The following is a 26,687-nucleotide window of genomic DNA, read 5'->3' as shown; positions in this document are numbered from 1 at the left end:
TTTATGAGTGATCAAATCATCATATCAAATGGATTTCAAATCCAAAGCTTCAGTATATTGCACCCATTCATGATAAGTCTTTCTACTCTGTTTGAGCTGGTCTGCTTTACCCTTGTCTACCTCACTGTCCTGCGTTGCCTCTAAGGTTTCCACAGAAACTGAAAAGTCAATGCTGTTTTAAAGAATGCTTTTCTCCCTACTACACCTCTTAAATCTTCCAGCTGCTGTGGGGTTTCTGTGCTATCTGTCTGCACTCAGTCACCTCACCCTTTTAAATTAGGTTTAGAATTTAAAAATATAGTGCTTGATGGTGCCACCCCACTGTTGTGTATATCAGGTTTTCTGTTTAGAAAGGTAGAATGGTAAATTACAGCTGTTGTGGGTAAGGGGGAATGCTGTGAAATTAAAAAGTAGTTAAGTTTTGAAAAATAAATGGCAATTCTGAGTAAGAAAAAACTTCAAGGAAAAGCAAATTACGAGTAACAGGGAAATAGTATCACTTGGCAAGTTGAAAGGTTGGAGGTCATGTTAGAAGGTCCCAGGACAGTCTATTAATTTTTTGTAGTATTTTTCATTCCAAGGTATTGTGTTTTCCTCTGTTGCTAAAACATGGCTACAAAACATGCTTGATATAATTTACACTAGAGGCAAATCAGGCTGATAAATATTTTATATTATTTAAACTCTGCGGTCCATTTCTGGTGGTATAAAAGAGCTGGAACTACAGTTCCAGTACAGTATTACTTTAAAAGAAGAAGCAAGGAAAGATGTGGCAAAAGGGAGTCGAGCCCATACATGTGTAATAGGAGGCAAATGATTGTTTCTGGCCCTAAAGAAGGAGAGCCTTCTGTGAAGGATTTTATGTAATTTTGTTCAGCTGAACAAAGTGGAGAATACTTAACAAAATTGCCATTTTTAAAATCTCATTGTGAATACTCAGCATGCTGTGATCATACACTGTGTAATGGTGTTTGCAATGAATAAATTGCTGTAGATACTATAATATAAATAACTGTTTTGTGCATTAAGAAGCAGTTCTCTTCATGATGGTTTCTATCTCAGGAAAGCTCTAAAGACAGGACTTTAGAGAATAAAAGCATCAAAGTACTCTTCGAACAATACTAGTCTGCTAAAATGCTAGAATACTTTTAATTCTTAGTGGTATTATTTAGAAGTGAATAATAAAATCAACTAAGTGATACTCGCTTTGGTCTTAATCTATTTGTTATTTTTACTGTGACCAAAACTTACTAATTTTAAACACAACACAGCTTCAGCAGCTTCAGCAAATAATTTTTAATAGCTCCAGTGACAGGAGGGCAGAGAAAGTTAATCACAAGAAAGAAAGGATTTGGCTCATACAGACTTTTGGCACACTGACCTGGTGGTGCTGCGGGTTTGCTGCAAGGAAGTGGAAGAAGCCCCGGGGTTAAGCTGCATATCGCTTTGGGTGATAAATGGACCTCTAGAAACACCTTGCTAAAACTAGAGAAGATTCACAGTGAAAAAATGCTGTACCGTGCTGAATGCAGTCGCTCTCCGTAAGCATAAGAAGGAATATCTTGTGTTGTCCTGTAATGTGTTGCTGCTCCTTTGACAGCTCACTGGGATCGGTTTTCCTAGATATTCATCCAACTGCGTTTACCACAAACATATTGCTTCCAAAGTGTAGATTAAAATGGTAACTGGCTTCAATGAAAAGCACGTGATAAAAGCAGGATACAACCACTTTGAAGGAATTGTAGCACGGGTTGGGAAAATGTCTTAATATCCCCCTTCTCTTACTGCTTGCCTAAAAGGACTTCTTTTTAAAAAAAAAAAAAAATTTCTTATGGAAAGATGGTCTCAATCAGAAAACTGGAAAAAAGTCTCATCCAAATTTTTCTTGCTGTAATGGAATTCTCTCGCGGTAATGGAAACTAAGTGATGTAAGGGGTTTGTCTGAAGGTCCCCTTTCTACCAAAGCCTTTCTGGGTGACAAGTAGCCAAGTCACTTCAGTCTTGGTTTCCATTATGAACAATTAAGTCTAATGAAAGATACCTACCCAAAAATCATGCTTACTTCATCTAATTATGTTCATATTCTAACATACGTAAGACATAAATTCCCAGTAATATTGCAGGGTGACCAAAAATACTGGATCTAGCATAGACCCAAATTTGAGTGTTAGATCATGGAAAGCCAAGCTTTTTCACTACATATAGTGTCTAGTTAAAGTAAAATGACCAAGTCTTTAAAAATTCATATATATTGTTAATTTTCTTAGAGTAATTCAGATCTCTTGGGCCTCAAATTTAATGTGGAAAAAATTCTAGCTTTGGTCTAAATAATAACTGGTAAGAACTATGAGCATCCTCCAGAATTTTGTTAATGGCAATTTTTGCACCATTTAGATGGAGGAATTGAGATTGGGATAAATTTAAAAATAAGCAAACAAAAAACCCACAAACAAAAAAAAAGGAAAGAAAATTTAGGATTTTCCAGCAGATTTTCAGGAAAAAAGAAATTAAGAAAAGGTTATGCATTCCGAAGATACAAATTTGGGGAGGGTTTATTTCTTGATGAGACTTTAAATCATCAATATTATAGCCAAACTAAGCACTTATCTCTAATTCTGAAGGGGTTTATTTCTTTAATTGCTCTTTGATTTTACTGCTTGGAGACCAGCCTGCTAATTTTATTCATAGCAGAGGTGTTATTAACTATACAACTGTGCCCATTGCCACAGGCAGTCTCAGTGTTCACTGCTATCTCTTTGTTTTTGTTTTGTGGAAATGTATTCCTTTGGCTGCTGTGGCAACTGTTTATTACATACATTTATAAAAGTACCTACTGATACCGCTGTAGCATCTGGGTAGGCAGCTGTGACTCCCTTCCCTACGCCACTGTTGCTGCAGCACCCGCTCTGCTTGCTCTTCATTTTCTGCGTCTCAGAAGAAGGGCAACAGGGAAGGAAAGAAACCAAATGAGTAACTGCTGTACTGTAATAAAATCCCCCTGCATCATTTTCCACTCCCTCCTTTCTGGAGAAAGATGAAAAATAGCAGGATGTGTAGATGGCTGTTGATGAGAGAAAAGAAAGGGGATGTTGGAGGGTGGGGGGATCTGCATGTACCTGAGGGGTGGGAGAGACACCAACTTCAAGCAGAAAATAGAAGATACAGGTTACACAAAGAAGAATTGTCAGTAACAAGGGAAGAGAAAGGGTGAAAGCTCGAGAGGTGGAGGATCAGGTGGGCTTCCAGAATGGAAAGGAGAGAGAACTGGGAGAAGAGCACAAGAAATTCAACAGATAGCAGGTGCTGCTGGCACTGTCTGTGTCCATTCCAAAGCCAAAGACACCCAGCAGTGACTCAGGGGGCTGTGATGCCAGTGCTTCTCAATGGCACCATTTTTGCATTTTGTTGAACGGGGCTGGGCTGGTTGCACGGGTGGGTCTGAGTCACCTGGTGATGTTAGCATCAGCATAGCTCCTGCTGGCTTACTTCTTCCCAGATTGAGATTATCCAGCAACCACTTTGCCAGCACAGCCCCACTGCTGGTCTCGCGGCTGTCCCCAAGCACAGGGACAGCCCCGAGCTGCGGAACAGACCAAAGCAACGCTTTTGCTTAGGACTGGTTTCAGTATTGGCACTGTGTTCAAAACAGAGCAGAGGCATGTCTTGGGTTTCTTTTAATGAGGCTTCATATGAGCTTCTCAAGAGGTGAATCTCACTGTAAGCTGAATCTGCAGTCTTCTGATTTGTCGCATCTGTCCCCTTCCCTCACCAGCTGTGCTCTTAAATTATTTTGCCAATCTTCCAATATTTTTGTAACCGCTTTGCCCCCTGGGCAAATGGCTTCCCAGAAGCATTCACGGAGGGCAGCTAGAGGTAGGATCAGCTCCAGCGTAACTGTTAGATGTGCAAGGAATGGGATTGCAAGAAACTGGGTTATATGTCTTGTAAATGGAGATAATTCTGTGGTGATCTTCTCTCCTCAGAGGGAAATCGCTTAAATAGTGAAGTCAAGGCTCTGTGTAATAAAAGGGAAGGAAGAGACTTGAGTGCATCCCTCCTCTTTCTGCTGTAATATGTTACTGAAGATAGTTGAAAGGGTCTGCGTCCTCCATGGACTGCACCTGGGTGCAGTTCCGATGTGTGTTTCTGCGTGCTAAGGTAATTCAGATTAAATAATGCAGCAATAAGAATGAATTGCCATAAACAATGCCATGGAAAATGAGTTAATGAGTTCAAAGTTAGTATAATACCCTGGTCCTGCTTTATTCTGTCCTGCTGTAAAGGATGAGGATAAAAATGCATTTAAACTCACCCAGTCCAGAAGAATCTTTCAATTTCTCTCTGAGTCCTGAGGAGTGGGAAGTACTCCCAGCCATCTCACTTTCCTGTTTTATTTGGCCTGACCGCTTCCCCCCACACACCATTAGTGTGTCGGAACTAGAAGGCAATTTAAGTTGCAATTCCTTTTCTTACTCCTTAGTTTTGTGCTACAGGTTTGCCTTTCCCTTATGTTAAAGAGTGCAGTTACACTTTAAAAGTGGATACTAGCAAGATTCAGAGACCAAGAATGGAAAGGAAGACATTGAACTGGTCCTTGTTTTCCACATCACCAGAAGCACACTATGAGGTTATGTTACCTCCAGATACAGATACTGGGGAAGCGTGTGATCCCTCCTCAAGAAATACAATCCTCAAGTCAGATTAGAAAACAATAACATTATTTTGTCTAATTTATTCGATATGACTACTTGATAAATGAGGGAGATACCGTTACTTTTTTAACCTTCCGTAATTTTAATTTTTTGAGTTATTCTCTGGAAATTGAGTAAATTTGTAGACAAATTACAGCTCTGATAAAACTTAAAATCAACTGCACTTTCCTAACTTCTCCAGATAGCTTTTCATCTGGTATGTCTCATAGATGCTGTTGTTTTCACACAGCTCTCCTAATACATCATTTTAAATTTAGTATTTTAGCATATTCTAAATACAGGGAAAGCTTAGTGTTTGTATTGCATTGTACTGGACAAGCAGTTTTTAGCAGCCCTGCTTTCAAAAGGCTGCCTGCCTAAAACACGTTGAGGGAATAAAAAAGGCTCAGTGCATTAAGCATGTTTAAAGCAAAATGAATTCAGTTATAGTAGCATTTAAAGTATTTTGCTACTAAGTGTAACTGATGTGCATACATTTCACCTGCAAATACGCGTGTGGGAAGCGGTGGCAGAAGTAAAGTGTATAAGGAGAGGCAAAGGAGAGTGTAATACAAAGGAGACCACGTTAGATGTTTTGACTCCTTTGGCCTGAATTTCACACACCAATACTGATGTCATTCTGGAAGAGGAAGAAGGCTGGCTCCTTGTCCACCCACCCCAGCTCTTCCAGACAGCAAAGCCTCCCCAGCGGGTAAACCGGACAATATTCTGTGCAGTGTCTCATTGGCTATAGGGGAGTAATGACAGCAGGGAGCTAGCTCTTGAGGCGCCATTGGTAGCATCAGGTCTCCAGGGCCTTTATGCTCAGCTGCACCTCCTCGGTCCTATGTTACGAATTCCACCTGGGAGAGAATGCTGGAAACTTGGGAGTGCTAGCTCCGGAGTCACACTGTGTGCTTCTCGCTGGGCTCCTCGATTGCCTCAGCCTGCGGGTTCGTTAGGGTTTCAGCATCGGGGTTCAAACTGGAAGGCTGTGCTGCTGGTCTGACAGACCTGTCCTTCTCCTAACCACCTTATCCTCATAGTTCAGCCACTTCCATCCGGAGCCGCCGCAGCCGTCACCGTTTCTCCCATAAAGCTGACCGATTTAGCAGTAGGTTAGTGGCAGGCAGCATGTGTACGCTCTGGCCCTGGGTCAGTCCAGTTCAAGACAGATATAGTCTGCCCTTTGCCGAGCGGGTGCACATCTGAATCCGTCCTTCCAACGATAACAGAACTTCAGGCACGGAGAGGTTTGGTTTGCTTTCTTTGAGATCTGTGGTTTGGTTGCCAGTAACATTAATAGAGCTGGAATATAAATCAGACTGAATGTAAAACATTTGGGCTTCAGTGTGCCGGGCAGATATCCATGTAGAGAGAAGGGCAATTAAATCCTCTTGCGTTATAAACCTTATAGAATAAGGCTCTGGCTGAGGCCTTGCACATATGGGAATTTTCTCTGGTGAAGCCTGATGAGTCTTCGTTCTGGCTGCCAGTAGTGTGGATAAATAAAGGCTTAACAATTAGGAAGGAAGGAAAATAAAGATAACACACCTGTCAAACTTTTTGCATTATTAATGTGCAAGTGAAAAAACGTTATGCTTGTGCACGCTGTTGCCCTTAATACCAGCTGTCGCCTGTGCACGTGGATCGGTATTTTCACATGGGTTGAACAGCCTTGCTGCCAGCAAGCACTCCAACAGGCGACGTCGATAACAGCAGTCGTCCCACACTCCATACAATTCAAGCTATTCTTCGAATTAATAATAATACTTAATAAAGCTTCATCTCTCATTTGCAAAGAAAGCCTTCAATTAATGTTAATCAGCATCCTCAGAATGTGATGAGGCTGGGCTTGTAGCTGGACGTGCCGAAACAGTTCAACTGGCAGATGGAGCATTTTCCAACTATTCTAATTAATGACTGCTCATTTCAAATGTTAATGCAATTAAATAAATAGTCAAAACAAATAAAAATAATATACATTATGAAAATGCCACTATCAGAGAGAGTTCTGATCAAAAAAAGTGAGCCTCCCTCAAACCCAGAAAGGGCCCAACCATCCCCTCCTGGCTACATAAGGTCTAATAAAGACAGGGCTTGCTTTTGTCCCTTGCTGTCTCCAGCCACTTCTCTGGGACCCACATTTATATCACTTCCATTTTAACCTGCTGCCATCAACTGAGTCATTGTTTCTCCAAGTATTAGAACACTTTTCTGCAGAAAATGGAAAAGGATTTCTTTCACGTATTACGGGCTTTTTTTCATGCAGGATTTAGGCTGCCCCTGCTTCTTGCTTTTTCTATTTGAACTAATTGCCTGATATTTTTTTTTAAGGTTTTACTTTCTGTGAACCTTGTATACCATAGCACTGATGTAGTCCCACATTCGTTTGGGCTTATAAAGAGTTCAATTAGCCCCTTAATGCCTAGTTCAGTCACAATTAAACCTTCCCTGTTGACTCGGGATTGGTCTTTCTAAAGGCAGTGGAGGTGTTTTTAATTATTCATTCTCTGGTTTGTTTCTTACAGCAGTCTCAGCTGTGCTTTATTATTCAAAGGTTAATGCAAACTGAGAACTGGGTAAATTAAATTTGTTTGGCAGCTAGCAACCTGATGTATTATAGACAGTGTGAAATATGGATGGCAACACTTCTGCTATTGTGACACTTAAAAAGCCAGATTTTATCTTTAAAACAATGGCTAGTTTTGTTACTGTGGCTGATAGAAACTGAATGTTCCATAATGTTATAGTCTCTGTAACCCATTTTTGTTGAGAAAGCACGTAGTTCAGAAAGCCAAGAAGCATTAACAGCTATTATAGAAAATTGATGTAGGTACCATGACTAATGAAGTAGACTGCGCAGTACTAAGTCACGCAGTTGTATGCAGGGAATCATGCAGCCAGAAGTTTTAATGACGGGAGCCCAAGGAATTTCAGGTGAAAGAGGGTTTTATTAACTTTCAGTGAACAAAATGAATAGTTGAGCAGTGAACATGACATGATGTCGTATAATAATTGCATGCCTTGAGTACATTGTGAGGCATGGAGCATAGCCAAGAGCTTTCATCTGTTCTACACACGGGGTTATTTCGCAAACCCCTGCATGCTGTGGAAATCTTTACTGCAAACACAACAAGAATTGTTTCACAAGAAATACCTTAAGACAATACCACATCACTTACTTGAAATATCTACCAGCACTGCCTTCCTCTGAAAAATATGAATCGGATATCTAGAAGTCACCATCCCAATTGATCCTAATTAAAATTCAGGTCCTGTATCAATGACTGGTATTATCAGACTGTGAACTGAAAAGATGTCTTCGTGTTCCTTAAGAGGCCACCCTGAGTACATTAGGTATTTCTATGGACAAACACTATGTTGTATGAAAGGAGGCTGTGTTGGCTTTTGGAAGAGTCATGTCCAAGAACTTTTATTAGTTTTTACTTTGACTTTGTTAGGAATTGACCATGCGGGTGAGAGATTTTTCTCGTTTCACATACAGGATTATGTTTTGTACATTGTAAATATTGTTTCAGGACTGTGTTTTTAAATGAGGACTTTGAATTAGCATAATCCAACAGTTTATAATTTTAAGATAGGGTAATGATTGCAGAGAAAAGCAGCCCTCTGTACTAGTGACTGGAGAACTAAGTTTAGTAACTTAGTAAGTGCAGCTGCAAGGTCGTTTGTACCCTCCTCAGTCTTTAGTACAGGCTGTACTGTATAATAATGTGTGTAATTACACTGCTACTGACTGATGAGGTAGGTGGATGAGGAGGTAGGTGAAAATAGGCTGGCTTGTGAGGCAAGACAGTGACAAGACATCTCAGTAAGTCTCTGTATCCTTGCACTGTAAATACTTCACATCTGCCCACTAAAATATTTGAGATAAGACAGTCGGGAATTTTTCTGTGCTTATTTGAATAATTTATAATGTGATTTTAATACTTTTTCCTGGCTGAATATATCACTTCACTGACGGAGCTTAGGACACCAGTTACATGCTTTATCCAGGACTAACTTAATGAATGTGATACACAACTTTAACTTGTAGAGTTATTGCAAAACCAGCAGTACTACTAGTAGAGTATAACTGATGCAGTATTTTCTTGATTGTCTGTGGTTATTACGTTTTGGTTTTTTTTCTATTTTAGTGCTGGACCCAAAGGAGACAACATTTATGAATGGAGGTCAACTATACTGGGTCCTCCAGGGTCTGTATATGAAGGTGGAGTTTTCTTCCTTGACATTACCTTTTCACCGGACTATCCTTTTAAACCACCTAAGGTTAGTAGGAGGATATTGAAAGTCTGATAGGAGTCCTCTCCTTGTGATATTTTTTAATGTGTGTGTTGGTATATTGTTGTAGAATGAACTATAAAACTTTCAAGGCAATAATTAATATTTAAAATTAGTATTTTGATGGAAAGAATTTAAATAACTGCCTAAAATTTGCCTGCATGTTGCCAGTATAGCTGGATGGATATGGATTTATTTAGCAAATGGTTGCATAATTGCCAGCAGTTATTTGTTTGATTTGGATTTGTTTCTAATATGAAAGCATTTATATTTGAGCTGAACCCTTTATAAGCAGCTGAAGATACTTAATCTTTCCGCTTGACCCTTATCTTCACCAGGGGTCTGTGGCAGTCTGACAAAAATAGGCACCTTTTGCCCTACCCCATATAAATTACTTTTGCAAATGCAAGATATGCTATTGTTTGTGAAGTTGTAAGTAACTGCTTTACATCAATTTTCTGGAAGAGTATGGGAATACAGCAGCAAAGGCGAGAAACTGGAGTTAGAGGTTTACAGAATTTCTTACAGATTCATTTTCTAACGCTGTCAATAATGACAGTAACCACAAACATAGAACTGTACCATTAACATAATGGTGGCTGGTCATTACCATGATCGAGCAGGCTCACAATGTCATACAGGAAAAACCTAGTGATTATGAAGACGGGAAAAACAGAAATGGGATGAAATGTGCTAGTGCAGAGTGTTGTCGATAACCAGTAGTCATAATTGCTGAGGGAGGGTGTCAAATGGGGCTTTATTAGCTCATCACAGGATTATTACAAATCACCTGTCTAATGCATCTATAAAAAAGGCAAATACACTCCTAAGATGGATCCTCTGGCATTGCCTGCAGAGATAAGGAGTTACCAGTGTCACATACAAGACACTTGTAAGACCTTATCTGGAAGACTGAGTGAAATTCTTAACACACATGTTCACTAACAGGAACAGAAACTGGGAAAATTTACCCCACAGGTCTGTTAATAGAATCGAATAAACTGAGGGGCCTGTCTTTTATGAAACAAAGTGAAAAGGAGTGAATTGTTCACCTTGACAGTGTGGAGAGTGAGGGTCTGAAACAGCTTCCCAGAAGGAGCTATGGGAGCAAAAATATTTACCTTCTTTTTGACACATATGTGAAAGGGTTGGTGTGCTTCATTGGTCTATAACTGAAGGGTATTGCATTAAAAGAGAGAGTATCTGATTCCTATTTGATTACCATGAGTACACTATTGAAAAAGAACTGTTTATAACCAGAATTTTAATGCCACAGTAGTAATGTTTATAGGAATTAACATTGGTATTATGTGGAAAAGTTTTTAAAAAGAATGAGAGATGTGAATTCAAAGTACTTGTCGTTCTATAAATTGGACTTTCCCAGACAGTGACCTAAAGATGGGTCAGTATAGCCATATTAGAGATGGTCTAACTTTGTTTCCCAAGTTTGGTGTTCCAGTTTAGGGAAGCTTTGAGGTCACTGAGAAGCCTTACAGGGGTTGTACACCTTGCTAACAGCACATTTTTGGATTTAGGTAACTGTGATTACATGGTGAAGAAAGAATTTGAAACTTTTTATAACTTCTCCTTCAGTTAGTTAAAGCTTTGGGCACACTGGGCGTGGGCGATCCCCTGTTCTTCCTGCCTACCTCCCAGCCCAGGCCAGTCCAGACTTCTTACTTGCTATACAAGGTCCATCTTGACAGGCTCCTTTTGTTTGCTGGGCTTAGTCTGTTTGTAGTATTTATAATGCCAGGGCTACATTCAGTCCCCCAGCACATTAAAATTATATTATTTAGGGGATATTGGCATATCCATTAAATGGATTTATGGAATGTAAAAAGGAGCTTGGAGTTCTCTCAGAGAGCCAAACCTAATATGTGAAGAACTCATCTGAAAGATGTTGGAGAGATATCTTTTGTCATTCTCTCTGTTGAATCTGTTGACTCTTGAGGCAATATATGCAATAGGCATTCTTTTTAAATAGGAGGAGAAGGTCCAGTTTGCTGTTTCAGCACGAGGTAAAGGCTTTTTCAATCCACACTCAGTTGTGTTTGACAACTGTATAATTTTGAGACATCAGTAATGCAGCTATGCATTGCTTATTAATGAAATATCAAGCAAAGAGGTGGTTCTTGTCCTGCTTTGTAGTAGATTTTTCTATCTGCCTTTATCTTGATGCCAATTGTCATTGCAAGAAGTGTGTGCATATAAATCATATGAAAATGTACTGCTGGATAAAGGATGAAAGAGTTGATGATGCCATATTGTATTACTAAAAGGCCAGTATTTATGATGAGGAAAATTTTTATCTGTAAGAAAGTAATGAGTACATGTGCACAGGGGACTAACGTCAAATATAACTAATATGTCGCTAGCATACTTTGTACACATGGATTCTTATTCCATTTTCTTCAGCCACTAGTGTAAATGACCCCTATTTTCAGTCCTGCTGTAGGATCTCTCAAACTGTTGCTATTTCTTACACCTATTTTCCAGACCCTATGAAACTAATTCATAGATTAAATAGTTTGAGACCTCCCTTGAATAAAGCAGTGTGGGAAGAAGACTGCTTGTCATAAAGTAGCTGCTGCCAGTCAGTATTGTTGAGAAATGATGGTTAAATATGTTCTCTACATGCCTATTTCTAGCAAAAGAAAGGTAGTGAGTACGTGGAATGTAACATACGGCCTCACAGGATGGTGCTATCTGCGGCACTGGGTGTTGGCATCCCTTCTACTTCACCACAAGATTTGTGATATTTGGTGCTGTTCTCAAAATCATGGGCCGTAGGGTTATGGGAATAGATCATCTTAGATTTTTTTTTCTAAGTATAGTCTCACTCCTTATGGCTTTATCATCTTAAAAAATCTAGAGATAAAGTACAAGACCGTGGAATGTACTGAGAAAGACATAAAATGTATTCCTGAGTGTTGGCAAGATTACCTTCCTGTAAGAACGCAGCAGAAAGGGTCTAATTCACATTTCTCGTTATGATTGAATTCATACATTCCTCCTGAGATTTCTGTGGGCCATTTTCATCCCTCTTTTACTAGGAAGTAAGGAAACATTTAAATGAGTACTGTCAAAATTGATCTTCCAAAAATGTGACCACAAAAGACCTGGGAAGAAACAGAAACTGTATTTCCCAGATGCAATTACTTGACCCAGCCTGGAGTTCCAAAGCCAAATGCCCATTTCACATAGTTAGTAACAGTAACATAGTTACTGTTAAAGAGCCTAATCCAAGGAGTATTAAAATCTGCAGAAAGATTTCCACAGTCCCTTCTCCTTATCTGTTCTCAGAGGTTCTGCACTCCATTGTGCGCATGGATGTTGGGAAGGGTAAATAATTTTAAAATAAGAAAAATATATTGAAAGTGGATTCTGGATAAACGTATTTTATTGTTGTTGTTGTTATATTATTAATATGCATTTGTGATATAACCACTGTTTGGTTTATCTTATACAAAGTTCTCAGTATTTTCTGGAGGATCCAGATGCCTTCTATAAACACTGTTCTGATCATTTGGCAATTAATTAAAGCAAAATTAAACAGCTGAGAGCACACGCACTTGAAGAAAAGGTGTTTGGTCTATATTTTGAGGTTTTTTAGCAAATATATAAAGTAATTTTCATTTGTTCTTCTAGTTCACCTGCTTTCCCACCTTATCTTTGTCACGTAAAAGAAACTGAATCAGTCAGTCATTCAGATTTTGTTTAAACAAAGAAAAAGTGTCTATTTCTTCAGTTTTTACACCTTTGTAGCCTTCAACATCGCGTCCTTTTAAGATTTTAAAGTTTTGTCTCTATTCTTTACATCTTCTAATTATACTGTGGGGTCCAGTTCTCATTCCTAGTTTTGTACAGCCAAGCATCACTGCCATCAGCTTTCCCTTGCAGTCTGCACCAACCAGTCTTTCCCCTACAGGTCCATAGTTCCTTTTGGTCAGTCCTTATCTGTTAGTGTCTCTGTAAAGTTAAGCCATAAGCATAATATCAAATTAAGTTATTCTTCACCAAAATAGAATATACCATGTGGTAAGTAAGAGTATAATTTGCTCTCATGATATTCATTTTTTTCCCCTTTGAAGTCAATCTATTTCAGTCTTTCAACTTTGTCTCATGCCTTGAAACTGGACTCCAGATTTCCCGAGCTGGAGGTCACTGACCCTTTCAGCTTTGCTTTCCTTTTAAATCAGTGGCATTTTGTTTCACTCACAACTGCAGCACACTCATGCAGAGGAGAGAGTTGTTCTTCCCCAAAATGTTTGTCTGTGTGTGACTGATGCTACCTGAATAGGAGTGAGGGAGGGCCATCCCAGCCTAACTCCCATTTATCTCTACAACCAGAGAACACGATTTTTAGAACAGCTCATCTGAGAACTGACAAATTAGCTCTGGCTTTCTGGGAGGCTCTAATCAATTAAAAATATTTCCTCTCCTCCGCTGTGAGGAAGCTTCTGTAGCACTGCGGAAATTAGCTGAGCACTCAGTTGGCTGAGTCAGCAAGAAAGCACGCAGCCTGCAGAATCACCGTTTTCTTTTCAGCTGCATCCCAAGTATCACATTGGTTTTATGGAATGCAAGGCGGGAGGCAGGTATGGAGCAGACAAAGCGAGGCAGAGATGTGGACATGATCTCACCTTCTGCTAAAGACAGGTGCTGCTGAGGTTTCAATGTTGGTCACAAGGTGAGGTTTCACTTCAGCCCCAAAATACAGCATCTCTCTTGTAGTGGAGTGGGCTGAAGACTGGAGAAAGCTTTGCCCTGTTCAGAGCAGCCACTTAAAGAAATGAATAAAAATACTTAGATGGCCTGCCAAGGAAATAACCTTACATTTCTCCAGTGCCTTAATGACCCCTCAACCTTTTTTAGAAATACCTTTGAGATTTCTTTTTCCTGCTAACTATCTTCCTTTCATCCTTAATGGATTCAGACAGTTCGCCCCTTGGCTTTAACAAAGGAAAGCGCTCTCTCTTGCTCTGTCTCTGTCTCTTTCTCTGGTATATTGAATGGGATATATAGCTACACATAGATGGGGGGAGGTATCTGTGGGTGTATGTCTGTATAGATATAGATATATGTATATACATATCTGTATATGAATAGGCCTTATCATATCTTTCTGTCAGCCTGATCTGAGAGAAAGAATTTCAGCTAAATTTCTGTCCTTGGTCCACATAAGAAATCGGTGAATTCCCCAAGTATGCAAACTTTTGATCTGAGATCCTTTGAAGTTTAGCCATTACAACAAATTAACACTTCATCATTATATACACTATAGTTATTGAAGGAAGAGCAGTAATTTCATTATCCTGGATGCTGTCCCTCCAGACCAGGAAGCCTTGACAAATCGGGAAGCCGTACCAGGATCTTTCGGACAGGTATTTGTAGAAAAATGAACGCTCTTCAAGAGAACTCTCCCCCCAGGAATCGTCACTGCGGTGGTGTCTGCATTTTCATCAAGAATAATCTTTATTAATAACTTCTACTTTCATATTTGACTGCGTTCAGTCTATTACAGTGTCAATTCAATTTAACTGTAGCTGATACAATATGGATATATCTATCATTATCCTAGTATTCTGCTAGCTTTATTTTTGAATTTGAGTGATTTATAAAATCTCTTAATCCCAACTCTACAATTAATCTTGCTAGGGACTTTAATCTCAGCTGACTGAAAAATGGTTCACAGGACTTCAAAGCTGCAATATGCTAAATCACCTCTAAATCAAAATTAAAATAACAGAAAACTCCATTTCCTCCTTGTAAATCTCATATGTCTATCGACTGACTGAAAAATTGTTCTCAGCGTTTGAAAGCTTAGCTGTTTTAAATCAACTGCCCTACTGCAAGGAGGGTCTTTTTCCTTTGTAAATATAATCCACACCGTCTACCGAATCTGGTCTTAATGGCAATATTAAGCATCTTTTCAGTTTTTTAATGCAATTGTCATATAGCACTAATCTCTATGTGCTAAATATCATCAGGTGGAATCCTTCTTCTGTGGCACAAACTTGCTACCTATTTCATAAATTCAGCTTCATGTACAAGGGGCAGTTCTTTTTGTTCTTGGCTTTTACTCTACTTTTTCATACTTATTTTATATGTGATTGGCTATTAAGGACACTTTTATCTGCACTGTAATATAAAAACAGTGTTTGCATGAGCAGATGAGAAAAAATGAGCATTCCTTGGTATAACTAATCTCAATTTTTAAAATTAACCTTACAAGGCAGACCCACATTTCAACTTGTGTATGTCACTATTAACACAATTTACATTTGAAGCTCTCAAACTCAAAACAACCTTAAGTACAGCCTATTTGATTATGGCTGTTTACCATCTCTGCAAAGCCATGTAGGAAGGGCTTCAATCTACCTTCTTTCACGCCCCCAGATGTTGCCATCATATGACCAGCTTTCAAATGCGATAGTCCCCTGTCACTGTTAACCCTTACATTTGTTTGCCTTGTCATACTCCTCTCATAGCCTCTGTCACATCACATTAGCTCTCAATGCCATGCTGTGCTGCTCACAGCTTTTCTCAGCGGCCTCCTGCCCTCCCCATCTTCCTCCTCCTGATGGTCTGATGGTCCCTCGCCTGACGCATTCCCACACCACTGCCTCCCCCAGCCCCTTCGCTGTGCCTCCGCACTCCCTTGTTCTTCCCCTATCCTTGCTATTTACATTTTCTTGCTGAGAGCAGCCCGTGGATCCTTCATCCATGACAATAAATGGAGTTGGCAGGCTTTCCCAGCGAGCAAAGGCTTCAGGTGGCTGCAGGCAGAAATCAGATGCACGGGAGTCTTTGAGAAGGAGAAATGGACAACCTACCACCACCAGACCATTGTCAGAGCTCGCAGTATCAGCCTGCTCTTCTGGAGCGTCTGTTCCCAGGATCTCAAACTGCAGCGTGCGGTTCCCACGCTTGCACCACCTGCAGTCAAACTCCATTCCTTCCATTGGTCCCGTATCTTCAGGTAATGCTGAACCTGTAGGGCAGCCTGCAGAGGTACAGGGCTCAGGACAGGTCAAATCCAGGCAGCTCCTTAAGAAACTTTAACATCTCTCAAAATGACAGAGTCACAGAGATGTAAAGTGGAGGACAGAGATGCAAATAGTAATATGTCAGGCTGAGGAAAGGATCAACAACTGCATTTTATTGCAAATAAATGCAAAAGTCAGTTTTGATAGGGCAATGCCATGTAAATCTCTGAGATTTCCTTTGAATTCAGTTATCAGATAATTCTTCTAGTAATTGACAAATTGAATTGCCATTTCTTCTAATGAATAGCCTTCTTTTTCAATCTGTTTTTAATATACTAATTCATATCAGTAGTTTGTATTGATTTATTTAGTCTTGATGAAAATGTCTCTTTCCAACTAAACTCTTCCTGTTTTCCATCCCCAAAACTTGGGTGGTTCATAATTTCTTTGTTTCCTGTAAGTACCCAGTACGTGAAGCTCCTCAACAGGGCCTGTAGAGGCATCTTATGGGGAATATCTTCTGCCTCACAGCAATGGTTTGCATACTGCTTGACAAATATATTTTCAAAAGAGGACTTGTGATGTCTATTGCATGTTTCAGAAACTAGCTAATACTGACGTATCACACATGTTCCACTACTGCATAAAACCCACACGTGACCTAAAGATACATCATATGTCAATGTTCTTTCTTGTCCTCTTTTACACAAACACACATATATACACATGTGAGAGAAAGAATTTTATGTACATTATCACTATAGAATAAGAGCAGATGAACCAACTAGGACTGAAAAGAAATGATGAACCACCATTTTAAGGTCAATCTGTCTAGAACTTCTCATGTAGGGAGCACCTAAATCGTAGAACCATAGAATGGCTAGAGTTGGAAGGGACCCCTTAAAAATCGTCCAGCTCCAACCCCCCTTCCATAGGCAGGGGCATCTCCCACTAGAGCAGGTTGCTCAAAGCCCCATCCAGCCTGGCCTTGAACACCTCCAGGGATGGGGCCTCCACAACTTCTCTGGGCAACCTGTTCCAGTGTCTCACCACCCTCAATGTGAAGAATTTCTTCCTAATATCTAATCTAAATCTACCCTCTTTCAGTTGAAAACCATTACTCCTCATCTGGTCGCTACACTCCCTGATGAAGAGTCCCTCCCCATCTCTCCTGTAGGCCCCCTTCAGGTACTGGAAGGCTGCTATAAGGTCTCCCTGAAGCCTTCTCTTCTCCGGGCTGACCAACCCCAACTCTCTCAGCCTGTCCTCATAGGAGAGGTGCTCCAGCCCTCTGGCCATCTGCGTGGCCCTCCTCTCAACTCACTCCAACAGACTGTTAAAGTTGGGCAAGTGAAAAAAGCCCAGGTTTCTTAGAATAAAATTTTAGGCCTTGAAGTGCCCGGCGCAGCCCGTGCCCAGGGCCCTGTGCCGGCCACGCTGGCCTCTGCCTCCATCCCCTGGGCTCACCCGCGGGCTCCCTCCTCACAGAAGCGTAGCAGAATTAGGAAGAACAATGAAACGCCAGCTACTGCCTGTCACATGGTGATATACGATTTTTTTCATGTAGAACAAAATGTTGCGATGTGCCAGGGTAGCTTACATTTAGGTGAGAAGAGTTGGATTGCGTTAAAGCAAACGTGAAGGAGCACTTTGGGGAACTCGGAGAGGCGCATGTGGAGGACAGTACAGCCTGCGTGCTTTAAGCTACAAAAGGGAGGATTTATTTTATAAAAGATAAATGGCCAGTAAATCTTGAAAAAATTTACTCTCTATAGAAGGACTTTATTGCTGACTTTCCATGGAATTACTAATCATAAGAAAGATTACGCTGATTAAACAAAAATCATTTTATAAAAGCTCGTATTGACTTCGTCAGAGAAAGCTTTGGTGCTTTGCATCTTACAATATTGGTTTTATTGTGAATGTCCCTAACCCGAACAGTAATCTGTTTCCCTTGTTCTCCTGCCCTTCCTTTATTTTCAGAAAACTTTGTACAGTTCAGAACGACTTCTTATTTGCCCTCTCAGGTACATCACAGATTATCAAGGTTCCTTTTTCTGCTATTAGGTCTTGTGCAAAATGAGTACATTTATATAATATAGACGTTTAGTATTGCTGTGCTTAGTCAATAATTTTTTTTCCCTGCAACAGTCTGTTAATGAGGCAGTGTGAGTAGTTACTCAGCTTCATAATTACCATGAATATAACGAATAATTACTCATATTGCATACTGTTCCATTTTCAGTAATATTAAAGGTTAACTCATGTGGATGCTATTATATCCCTTTTAAATTGTTATCACTTTTGGCTAGCTATGTCTCGCATGGAGCATTTTGCCAGAGAAACCCAGAGTAGTTTGCATATCAGACTTTTCTGTAGGTCAAGCAAAAGTAATTGCAATTTATTATTTCCTGCTAACGCAGATGACATATATTTTCTTTCGATAAAATAAACTATAGCTATTCTTTACCAAGTAAAATTAGGTGTGAGCAAGTTCTTTAAGAACTGGCTGAAGTTCATTTTTTGACATATATTTAAATCGTGCTCTTTAACAGTGAGAATCATGTGGTCAGTCACTTATTATGCACTTGCTGTGATAATCCATTAAGTATCTCAAAAATTGTTCATGTGCATGCTACAAATCCATGGTTACAAACCAGAGATGGATCGCCCTATCTTAGAAAGGCAGCCCCAGTACTGGGTATGGATAAAATGAAGTGCCCTCTGTAAGAAATTTAAGGATGCTAATTAGCGGGAAGGCTATGGCATGAACATTGTGTCACTCAGGACTGCAGGTATTTTTCGTTTAGGTTGTTTGATAGTTTTTTTCTAATATGACTAAAGAGTATAGACCTGATCTTGTTTTTATTATTCTCTCTATTTGAGCAGACAAATCTATTGCTCATAAAGTCTGACAAACTGAGATGGGAACTACTTACTCCCTCCTGAGCTCCATGAACATCATCATAAAGGGCATCATATTTTTTAATATATATATAACCTTTTCTGTATGCAGTACAACTTTTTCCACTTCAGGTAGTGCCACTGCAGTTTTATTAAAACAGAACTCCAGGGGAATATTTGAGGAAGACAGAAGTTTCATCTCAGGCAGGCGTGCAGAATTGCACCCTTGTAAGAAATGAATGAGCTTGAAAGGAACTTTCCAAAACTGCCGGAATGAGAGCCCTGGGATCTCAGCCCTGCTTCCAGTGTTGGCTGAGCAAAAGGGGCTTGGTTTTATTTATTTTCCTGTTGACCCTGGGAATCTTTCACCTCTCCCTGCACAGTCACCAGGCTTCAGCGGGAGGAATAAGGAACAGGAGGTGAGGGTTTGAACACAAACAGGCTGAAGAAAACAATTCCTCAGTGCACTCTGCAACCCCTTGTGTGCTAATATGCAAAAGTGGAGAATCATTTCTTCCTCCTGATAAGTTTTTGAAGAGAATTACGACTGAATTCAGTGGAGTCTAAAAGCACATGAGATGTGTTTGTGGGACCAGCCCTTTCAGAGCTGTGGTGCCTTTACATGCCCATCTCTGAATCTCACAGCGAAGGGTAAGCAAGTCACACACATAGATGCTAATGCCACAGTGGCTGCTTGGGTTTGGACCTAACAGAGGAACATTTGGTGCAAAAGAGAGTGGTTTTAGGACTCCATCATTTTGGAAACCTGGTGTTCAAAATCACTCTGAGATCCAGGGGTGATTTATCTTGCCTACAACCAGTTGCCTCCCATCACTCAACCCAGGTTTTTTAAACAGTCTTTTTTCAGTCCTAAAACTTACTCAATGAACAGCCAGACACAGCTTTACATGTACTTCTTTTCTCTCTGATCATTTTTTCTCCTCCTTTTGAATAAATAACCTCATTTTCTTCTTAGAGAGTATATAAAGCATTTTTTTATTTGTTTAATTCTGTTTTACAGTATTCAGAAGGGTTTGGCATTCAGCAGTAGATAAACAGTAGAGTTTATTATTGTTTACTTCCAAAACTGATTGAATATAAATTCCTTATCATTACCTTTCAAAAGCTTGTTTATAGTATGAATACATTTTTCAGAAGATAGTTCCATTTTTCACTATTTCCTGTCATTTGCATTTTTCTGACCTGCACTTTTATTCAACAAAAATGAGGTACCCTCTTAAAACTGTAGAATCAAAGAGAGTAAATCCATAGAGGACACTTATCGTTCAAAAAAAGATAAATTATTCCTACCATTCTATTGTCTGAGGATAACTTCTATACACCCACACACTCCCTTGAGCCCCTGCATGGGATTGTTTAGGTGTTTTCATTAGGGGATAAATAGAATTAGAGTGCACTGTTTATAGGGACCATTTAAGTGGCATCAAAGGTAAAAATATGACCATAATAAAGAAAATGTAGTTCCCCTGGAATGGTATTATCACTTGGTTTCTCTCTACACATATAATAGGAATGACCCTGCATATCTTTAAAATATGAGTATGGTAAACACAACATTCAGAAAGTTACATGTCAGCATATCCCACGTTAGCTCCAATTTGAGGCAATACCTGGATAAGGAGAGCAATATGTCATCCCAGTTGTACTCTATGCTGCTTTGGGAGAAGAGCACCATTACCTGCCACCATCAGTCCACAGCTCCCAGCGTAATAAGGCTGTCATTAATACAGCTTCTTTTGAAATTCCAAAGACTGATATATTTTTAAATGTCTCTGTGTACTTAGGCAGGCATTTTAAAGTGCACTGGCATGTTTGGCAAGCCGGTGACATATTTGTCAATGATAAGCAGCACACCTTATCCTGTGAGTGGGCGCCTTCCTCAGTGACACGTGTTTAAGATGTGCTCATAGTGAAAAAATGCTACATTTCAGGTCTAAGTATTTGCTAGAAGTAGCCTTCCAACTACAAATGGGTGTAGTCCCACATGCATTTATCCGCCAGATATCCTAAGATGGCAATGGAGTCTTTAACAGTTTATAAAAGACATGAACTACCTCCATTCATCCCAGTGGCTCTCTAATCCTACCAAATTCCCAGTGTCCGTGCTTCAATGCTTCAAAAGCAACTGAGGCAGGTGAACGTGTGGCAACATGTCTGTCTTCTCAGCTGATGGCAAAACAGCTACATATTAAAATATGGGCTCAAATTGACGGCCTTCTCTTAAGCAGGTTACAAGCTCAGACTCACCTGTCTATAAATAATTTAAAGGGTATAATTTAAGCTGTGTGATGGATTCAGTGTGTTTCCCCCACATTTGGTGAGACCACGTGTATCTCATTACTTGGTGTAGTCAGGTATCACTGAATAAAGTCCTCCAATTTTTCATCGCAGAGGATAGAAAAGCACCTTTGTTCAGGAAAAATAATTATACAAAAACTTTATTCCAACAATGTACTGAGAAGTAAGCATACAATACTTAAAATTAAGCAGGTGCTAAAGTTTGCCTGAATAATGGGACATCCTGCTAGGAAGCCTTCCCTGATTCACTTCTGTCTCAAGTATAAGAGAGCCTGGAGTTAGTCTATCTGGGGACTTCATGAACACTGACCTGCAGTTCACAGGATGCTCCTCCAAAGCAGACACTTTTGACATGTAGTTTGTGTAAGGTAGTTTACCTCTTTTGTGTATTCGTAACCTTCTTCGTTCAAAATAGCTTCCCATTGTAGACAAACATTTAATTTTATCACTAAATGCTTTTTTCTTGATCTTGCAGAAGACTTCTTTGACTCCTAACACTGAATGTGCTTGGACTCCTAATGAGGGGAAAAAAATAGATCATCTGGCTGTAGTGTTTGGATGAATTGAGCTCATTGTGCCAGAAATATTTTAAATTCTCATAAACGTCCTGAAAGTGAAGCACTTAGGCTGGAAAACAATAAGCAAAACCACAACTGTAAGAGGAAAAAAAGAAGGAACCTACAAATATGTAGGATATGGAGTGGCAAACTATTTAATTATCCTATGAATTGGCAATACCGTTAGACATAGATGGGTTTAAAACCTGATGAACTTGCTTTGTCAAGATCTTTGTTACAGAACTCACTGATGCATGACACTGGGCCCAAAAGTGTTTTCCCAGATTTATGCAGTGAAGTACTTAGAAGAAAAAGTATATATTGTTGAATGTAGTGTTTTAATACCAGAAATGTACTACCTTTTCTTTCCATTATTTCATCAAAGCTTCTTTATTTAATCCAAAGGGGCAGAATTTTTCAGCATTTCAGAGAATGATATTTCTTTTTTATAGAAGTAAACCAGTTACCATGTTATTTTACTTGTATCCTGTCTTCTGCTTATTGATAAGTGGCCTGATCTCAATCCCACTGAAATCACTGAGATTTCTCATTTTGAATAAAATCAGAACAGGAGCATGCCTGTCATCAGTTTCCATTTCTCTCCAGAAGCAGGTTGTGTGGTAGAGCAGGGATGGGTGCCTCAGCACTCCCAGTTGTTAGCAGTGTCCAATTCTGGTGAAAAGAGCAGCTTTCTTAAATCAGGGTGTGCTTTGCCTGCTATTGTCTCCTGCCTAATCAGCCCCTCTGTTGCTGATGAGGTAGACAACTGAAATGGTACATCTTAATTTTAGATGTTATGAACATGTCATTAAAACCATCTGGTTTGGCTTGTCATTTGGGTAAAACTGATGGAGAAATTAATTCTTGATGGAGACCCCCAAGGGGTAGTTTTCTATATTGTTCTTTCTTATCCTGTAGCCCCAGTATTTATTCCAAACTATGATGCAGTCTTTCATAGCTGGACTTCTTTTGAAATAAGAGGCCTATGTCTTCAAGTTGAAGCAGAAGCACATCATTCTAGGCTAAAAGAAGTGGTCTCCTCCCTGGTTTGTTACATATAGGATCACCTGGGAGACAACCTAAAATGGATACAGAAATCCTCAAAATCAACTACAAAAAGAAAACCCTAAAGGTGTTTTTCAGCAATTCTACTCATTCAACTGTAACTTAAAATTTGGAAATAAAAGCATATTATTTAAGCAGTCTTTCTCAAAGATATTTCACTCTACTTTTTCCAGGAGCCACTGATGTGATGCCTCCACATTTTTTTTCCAGCTTTATCTATTGCGTCAAAGGGATGAAGACAGATGAAGACAGCAGAAGAATCTGTCTTCTTCTGCTTCCCTTCAAAGCGTGAAGTAGCTGTGGGCCTGAATTATGAATGTTGTCCAGATCAGTGGCTGGAATAGCTTTTTTAGGCCCCACACAAAAATAATGAGATCAGTGAGACCAAGGCAAGAGGAAGCTCAAGAGACGTGTCTCATTCTCGCCTTGCACAAATCAGATCCACTGCTGGCCATAGGTGGAAGAGGCAGACTTCATTTTCTTTATTTTCTTATGAATATCCCTATTTTGCCCAGTCTTTAACTGACAGTAGCAGAGTACTGTCATTTCAACCAGGAGAGCAGAGTGTTAGTTTGTATAATTTTTAAAATTGATTAATAATGGTGTAATTATTGGCTTGAACACCTTTGTACTTAGACACACTGTCTTTTCTAGGTAACATTTCGGACAAGAATCTACCACTGTAATATTAACAGCCAAGGCGTCATCTGCCTGGACATTTTAAAAGACAACTGGAGCCCAGCATTAACCATTTCTAAAGTTCTCCTCTCCATCTGCTCCCTCCTCACAGACTGCAACCCGGGTAAGACGAATTAACTTTCACATTGGCATTCATTCACAGTTCATATTTGGTCAGCTACTAGGACGTGGTCCGTGTGCTGTTTTACTGCTACCTCCTAAAAAAAGACAAAAAGGTGAATTTTAAATGCCATTCATTTAAATTAAGACATAGCATAGAAAGAAAGCACAATTTCAGGAGCTCAAGTGCATTTTTAGTACTTGAGAATAAAATTTTTTAATTCAAAAAGTCTAATCAGTAGAAAATACCTTGTAGTAAGCACTAATTTGGATATTACAACCAGGATATTAGGACCAAGAAATATTAATGAGTTAATAAATATTGAAAAGGAAAACTTTCATTTAAATATGCTGATAATGTGGTCTCTGAAAAGAATATTAATAGTACTGACAATGATAGATGTCTAACACAGACTCTACAAATAATGAAAATTAATTTAAATGAGGTTTATTCAATATCCTGGGCAGGCAGTATGAGTATTCAAAGCAAGCTGTCATTCTTATTAACTAGCATAGCACTTAACCTCTTCCCTCAGCTCTTTTAAATTTGTTTTCTGCCATTGACCACTAGATCTGTAATTTCCACTTTCTCTTACCTTATTTACCAATGAATGGTTCTGACTGTAGCCTTGAAAAATTGTAGTAGAAATATGAAAGAATGGTTAAAGAAAAAGTGATGTGAGAGTTATTGCTGGTTTATTTTTTATTGTACACTTCTTTTTTTTAATTTGCCATCTAATTTTTAAACCTGTAGGTTTCTTGTTTTTAAACTTTTCTCTGCAACCAAAGGGATATAAATTGCTTTGCAAAGAGCAGAATGTAAGATTCTTGTGTACTCACAGGCTGAGTCAAAAGCTGTAACAGAAGACTGAATTATTTTATTTTATTTTATAATATTTTATTTATTATTATCAAGCTCAAAATATGGTGAAAGTGGGAAAACATGCAATTGACTGTTTTTATTTTCATGTGGGTTTGCTACTGTATATAGCATTAAAACCTGTGGCATTCCTTCCAGTTAAGAGCTGAAGTGATAACGGAGCCCTGTGTTACCATTTCAGATGCATTTATTTAAGGTGTGTTGGGCACTCTCTTCTTACATCTCTGAAAGATTGACTTCTGCTAGTGTCTATCCAAAATATCAAAATATGCAGAGGTGCCTGTAGGAAGTCAGGCAGATGGATTTGTGTTCACCTCTCTTTGTGGGGGTACAGTCAACTTGAAAGCTGGCCACTTTCCAGTAGTGATTTCCGGATTAGATATTTAGAAACTTACTACCTCTGCCCTCTCAATCCTTTTCTTTCCCTTAGTCTGTTTTACAGATGCTGACAAACAAGAGTTTTAGCTGACCAGGTGTGTAAGAGCAGCACTGAAAACAGTTACCCATAATATATTATCACATGCAACAAGTTAATATACTAAAAACAGGAGGTTATTCTTTCTCCTTCAGTTTCTTTCAGTTAGTAACCATAAGCATTCTCATGACCATAGTAAATTAAGCAATTTTACAGCGTTTCATTTTCAAACATTCTCTTTAATTACAGAGTAGTTTGAGATTTTGTTACTACTTCATGTTAAAATTTTCCTATGATTTTTTAGGAATTAATGCGATTTCTTAATTTGTATTGTGAATTTCCCTCTTGTGAGGCACCGATGGCAAATAGCTGTGAACTGCTGAGTCATTTTTTGCCTTCGAGATTGCCTGTTTCGTGTTAGATATTTTTTTATTAAAAAGTGAACTTTGAATGTTAGTTATGTACAACAGAGGGCTTGCAAAAACTTACAAGTTCTTACTTTTCAGCATATTGCCTAATATGCTACAGCTTGTTCTAGTTGTACTGCCTGTACCATTCTTTTTTATGACATGTTATCATGTCATAACCGAAGGATTGGTTCCTTGCCATCTAGATTGTATAGGATGGATGGATGGATGGATGGATGGGTGGATGGATGGATGGATGGATGGAGATATACATTACTGATATATATTTGCATATGTATGTACATATCTAGATACAGAAACATACATATATGTGTTTTCCTTTCTGTCAGCTGGGAGTAATTTTCTAATCTCTCGGTCCTCTCTTCATCTAACTACCCTGCCCCTTTCTAGAGGCAGAAACCCCAGAGGGGTCTCGATTTGATAAGCAACTTTGAACTCTTTGTTCACCATTCATCAGCCAGAAGCAGATCAGGTCAAATGGAAAGGCAACACTGAATCTCCTACAAACATAAACACTTGGGATGGGCAAGTTTTCCACCCCCAGCCTCTCTGAAGGGAAAAATCAAGTATCAGTTACCCCCTAGTCTTACATTTATGCAAATCTTCATTAGAACAACAAATAGCGGTAAGAATGGCAGCTAATTAACCCTCAGTCATACACAGTGATTAAACGGAGCTGGAGCACAGCTGCAGCTTCATTGGCAAGCGCTGCTATTCTTCTCCAGCAGGCTGAGCAAATGAAAAGAGGTATTTGCTCCTGCCGCTCCTGTCATTCACACAGTAATCTACAAAAGCCACGGAGAGAGTCCCTTTCCTCCCCGGTTATACATCACCGCCCTTTGTTCCCTATCACTCCAGGCAGGAGCGAGTTTGTCCTTTTTAAACAACTAATACAATCCTTTACTCATAAGCTGTCTCAGACCCTTCAGTCCTGATTATTATTAATTGTCTCTATTTTGCTTGGCAGTATCAGCCAGTAAACTGTGTTAATGAAATGTCTGAATTTTGTAACAGCTGGCTGAGTTTTTTCGTGGGGGGAAGGGGTGCCGTAGGGTTTGTGTATGAGTGAACATGTGTGAATTATCTGGGAGTGTCAGAGAGCCAACTGGAATGGTATCAGAGAGATGGGAGAGATGATGGGATACACTAGCACTCAATCCGGGGATTCATATTTTTCTTTAAGGTGGTACTCTGGGGCACAGCACACACCTTTTGCTACAAAGCGGGGCCCCAATCCTGTAAATATTTTGGCATGCGCATGAGCAACCCTACAAAACCTGATAGATACATTCATCTGCATGAAACCCAGTATGTGAGTAAATGCTCGGAGGCT

At 39.4% G+C, this 26,687-nt stretch overlaps 1 protein-coding gene across 2 annotated transcripts in view; it reads left to right on the top strand.

Annotated features, from left to right (window-relative positions):
* LOC141466395 (ubiquitin-conjugating enzyme E2 E2) overlaps positions 1 to 26,687 on the top strand; it is a 216,946-nt gene that overhangs the window by 167,415 nt on the left and 22,844 nt on the right. For both annotated transcript variants that reach the window (XM_074150296.1, XM_074150297.1), the window contains 2 exons: positions 8,852 to 8,984; positions 23,488 to 23,635. In XM_074150296.1, coding sequence (XP_074006397.1) covers positions 8,852 to 8,984; positions 23,488 to 23,635 — 281 coding nt within the window. The remainder of the gene's footprint in view (positions 1 to 8,851; positions 8,985 to 23,487; positions 23,636 to 26,687) is intronic.

This window comes from Numenius arquata, chromosome 7, assembly GCF_964106895.1.
Source record: "Numenius arquata chromosome 7, bNumArq3.hap1.1, whole genome shotgun sequence".
Lineage (NCBI taxonomy): Eukaryota > Metazoa > Chordata > Aves > Charadriiformes > Scolopacidae > Numenius > Numenius arquata.
Note: the sequence above shows the minus strand (reverse complement) of the source record. Positions and strands in the feature narration are given on the sequence as shown.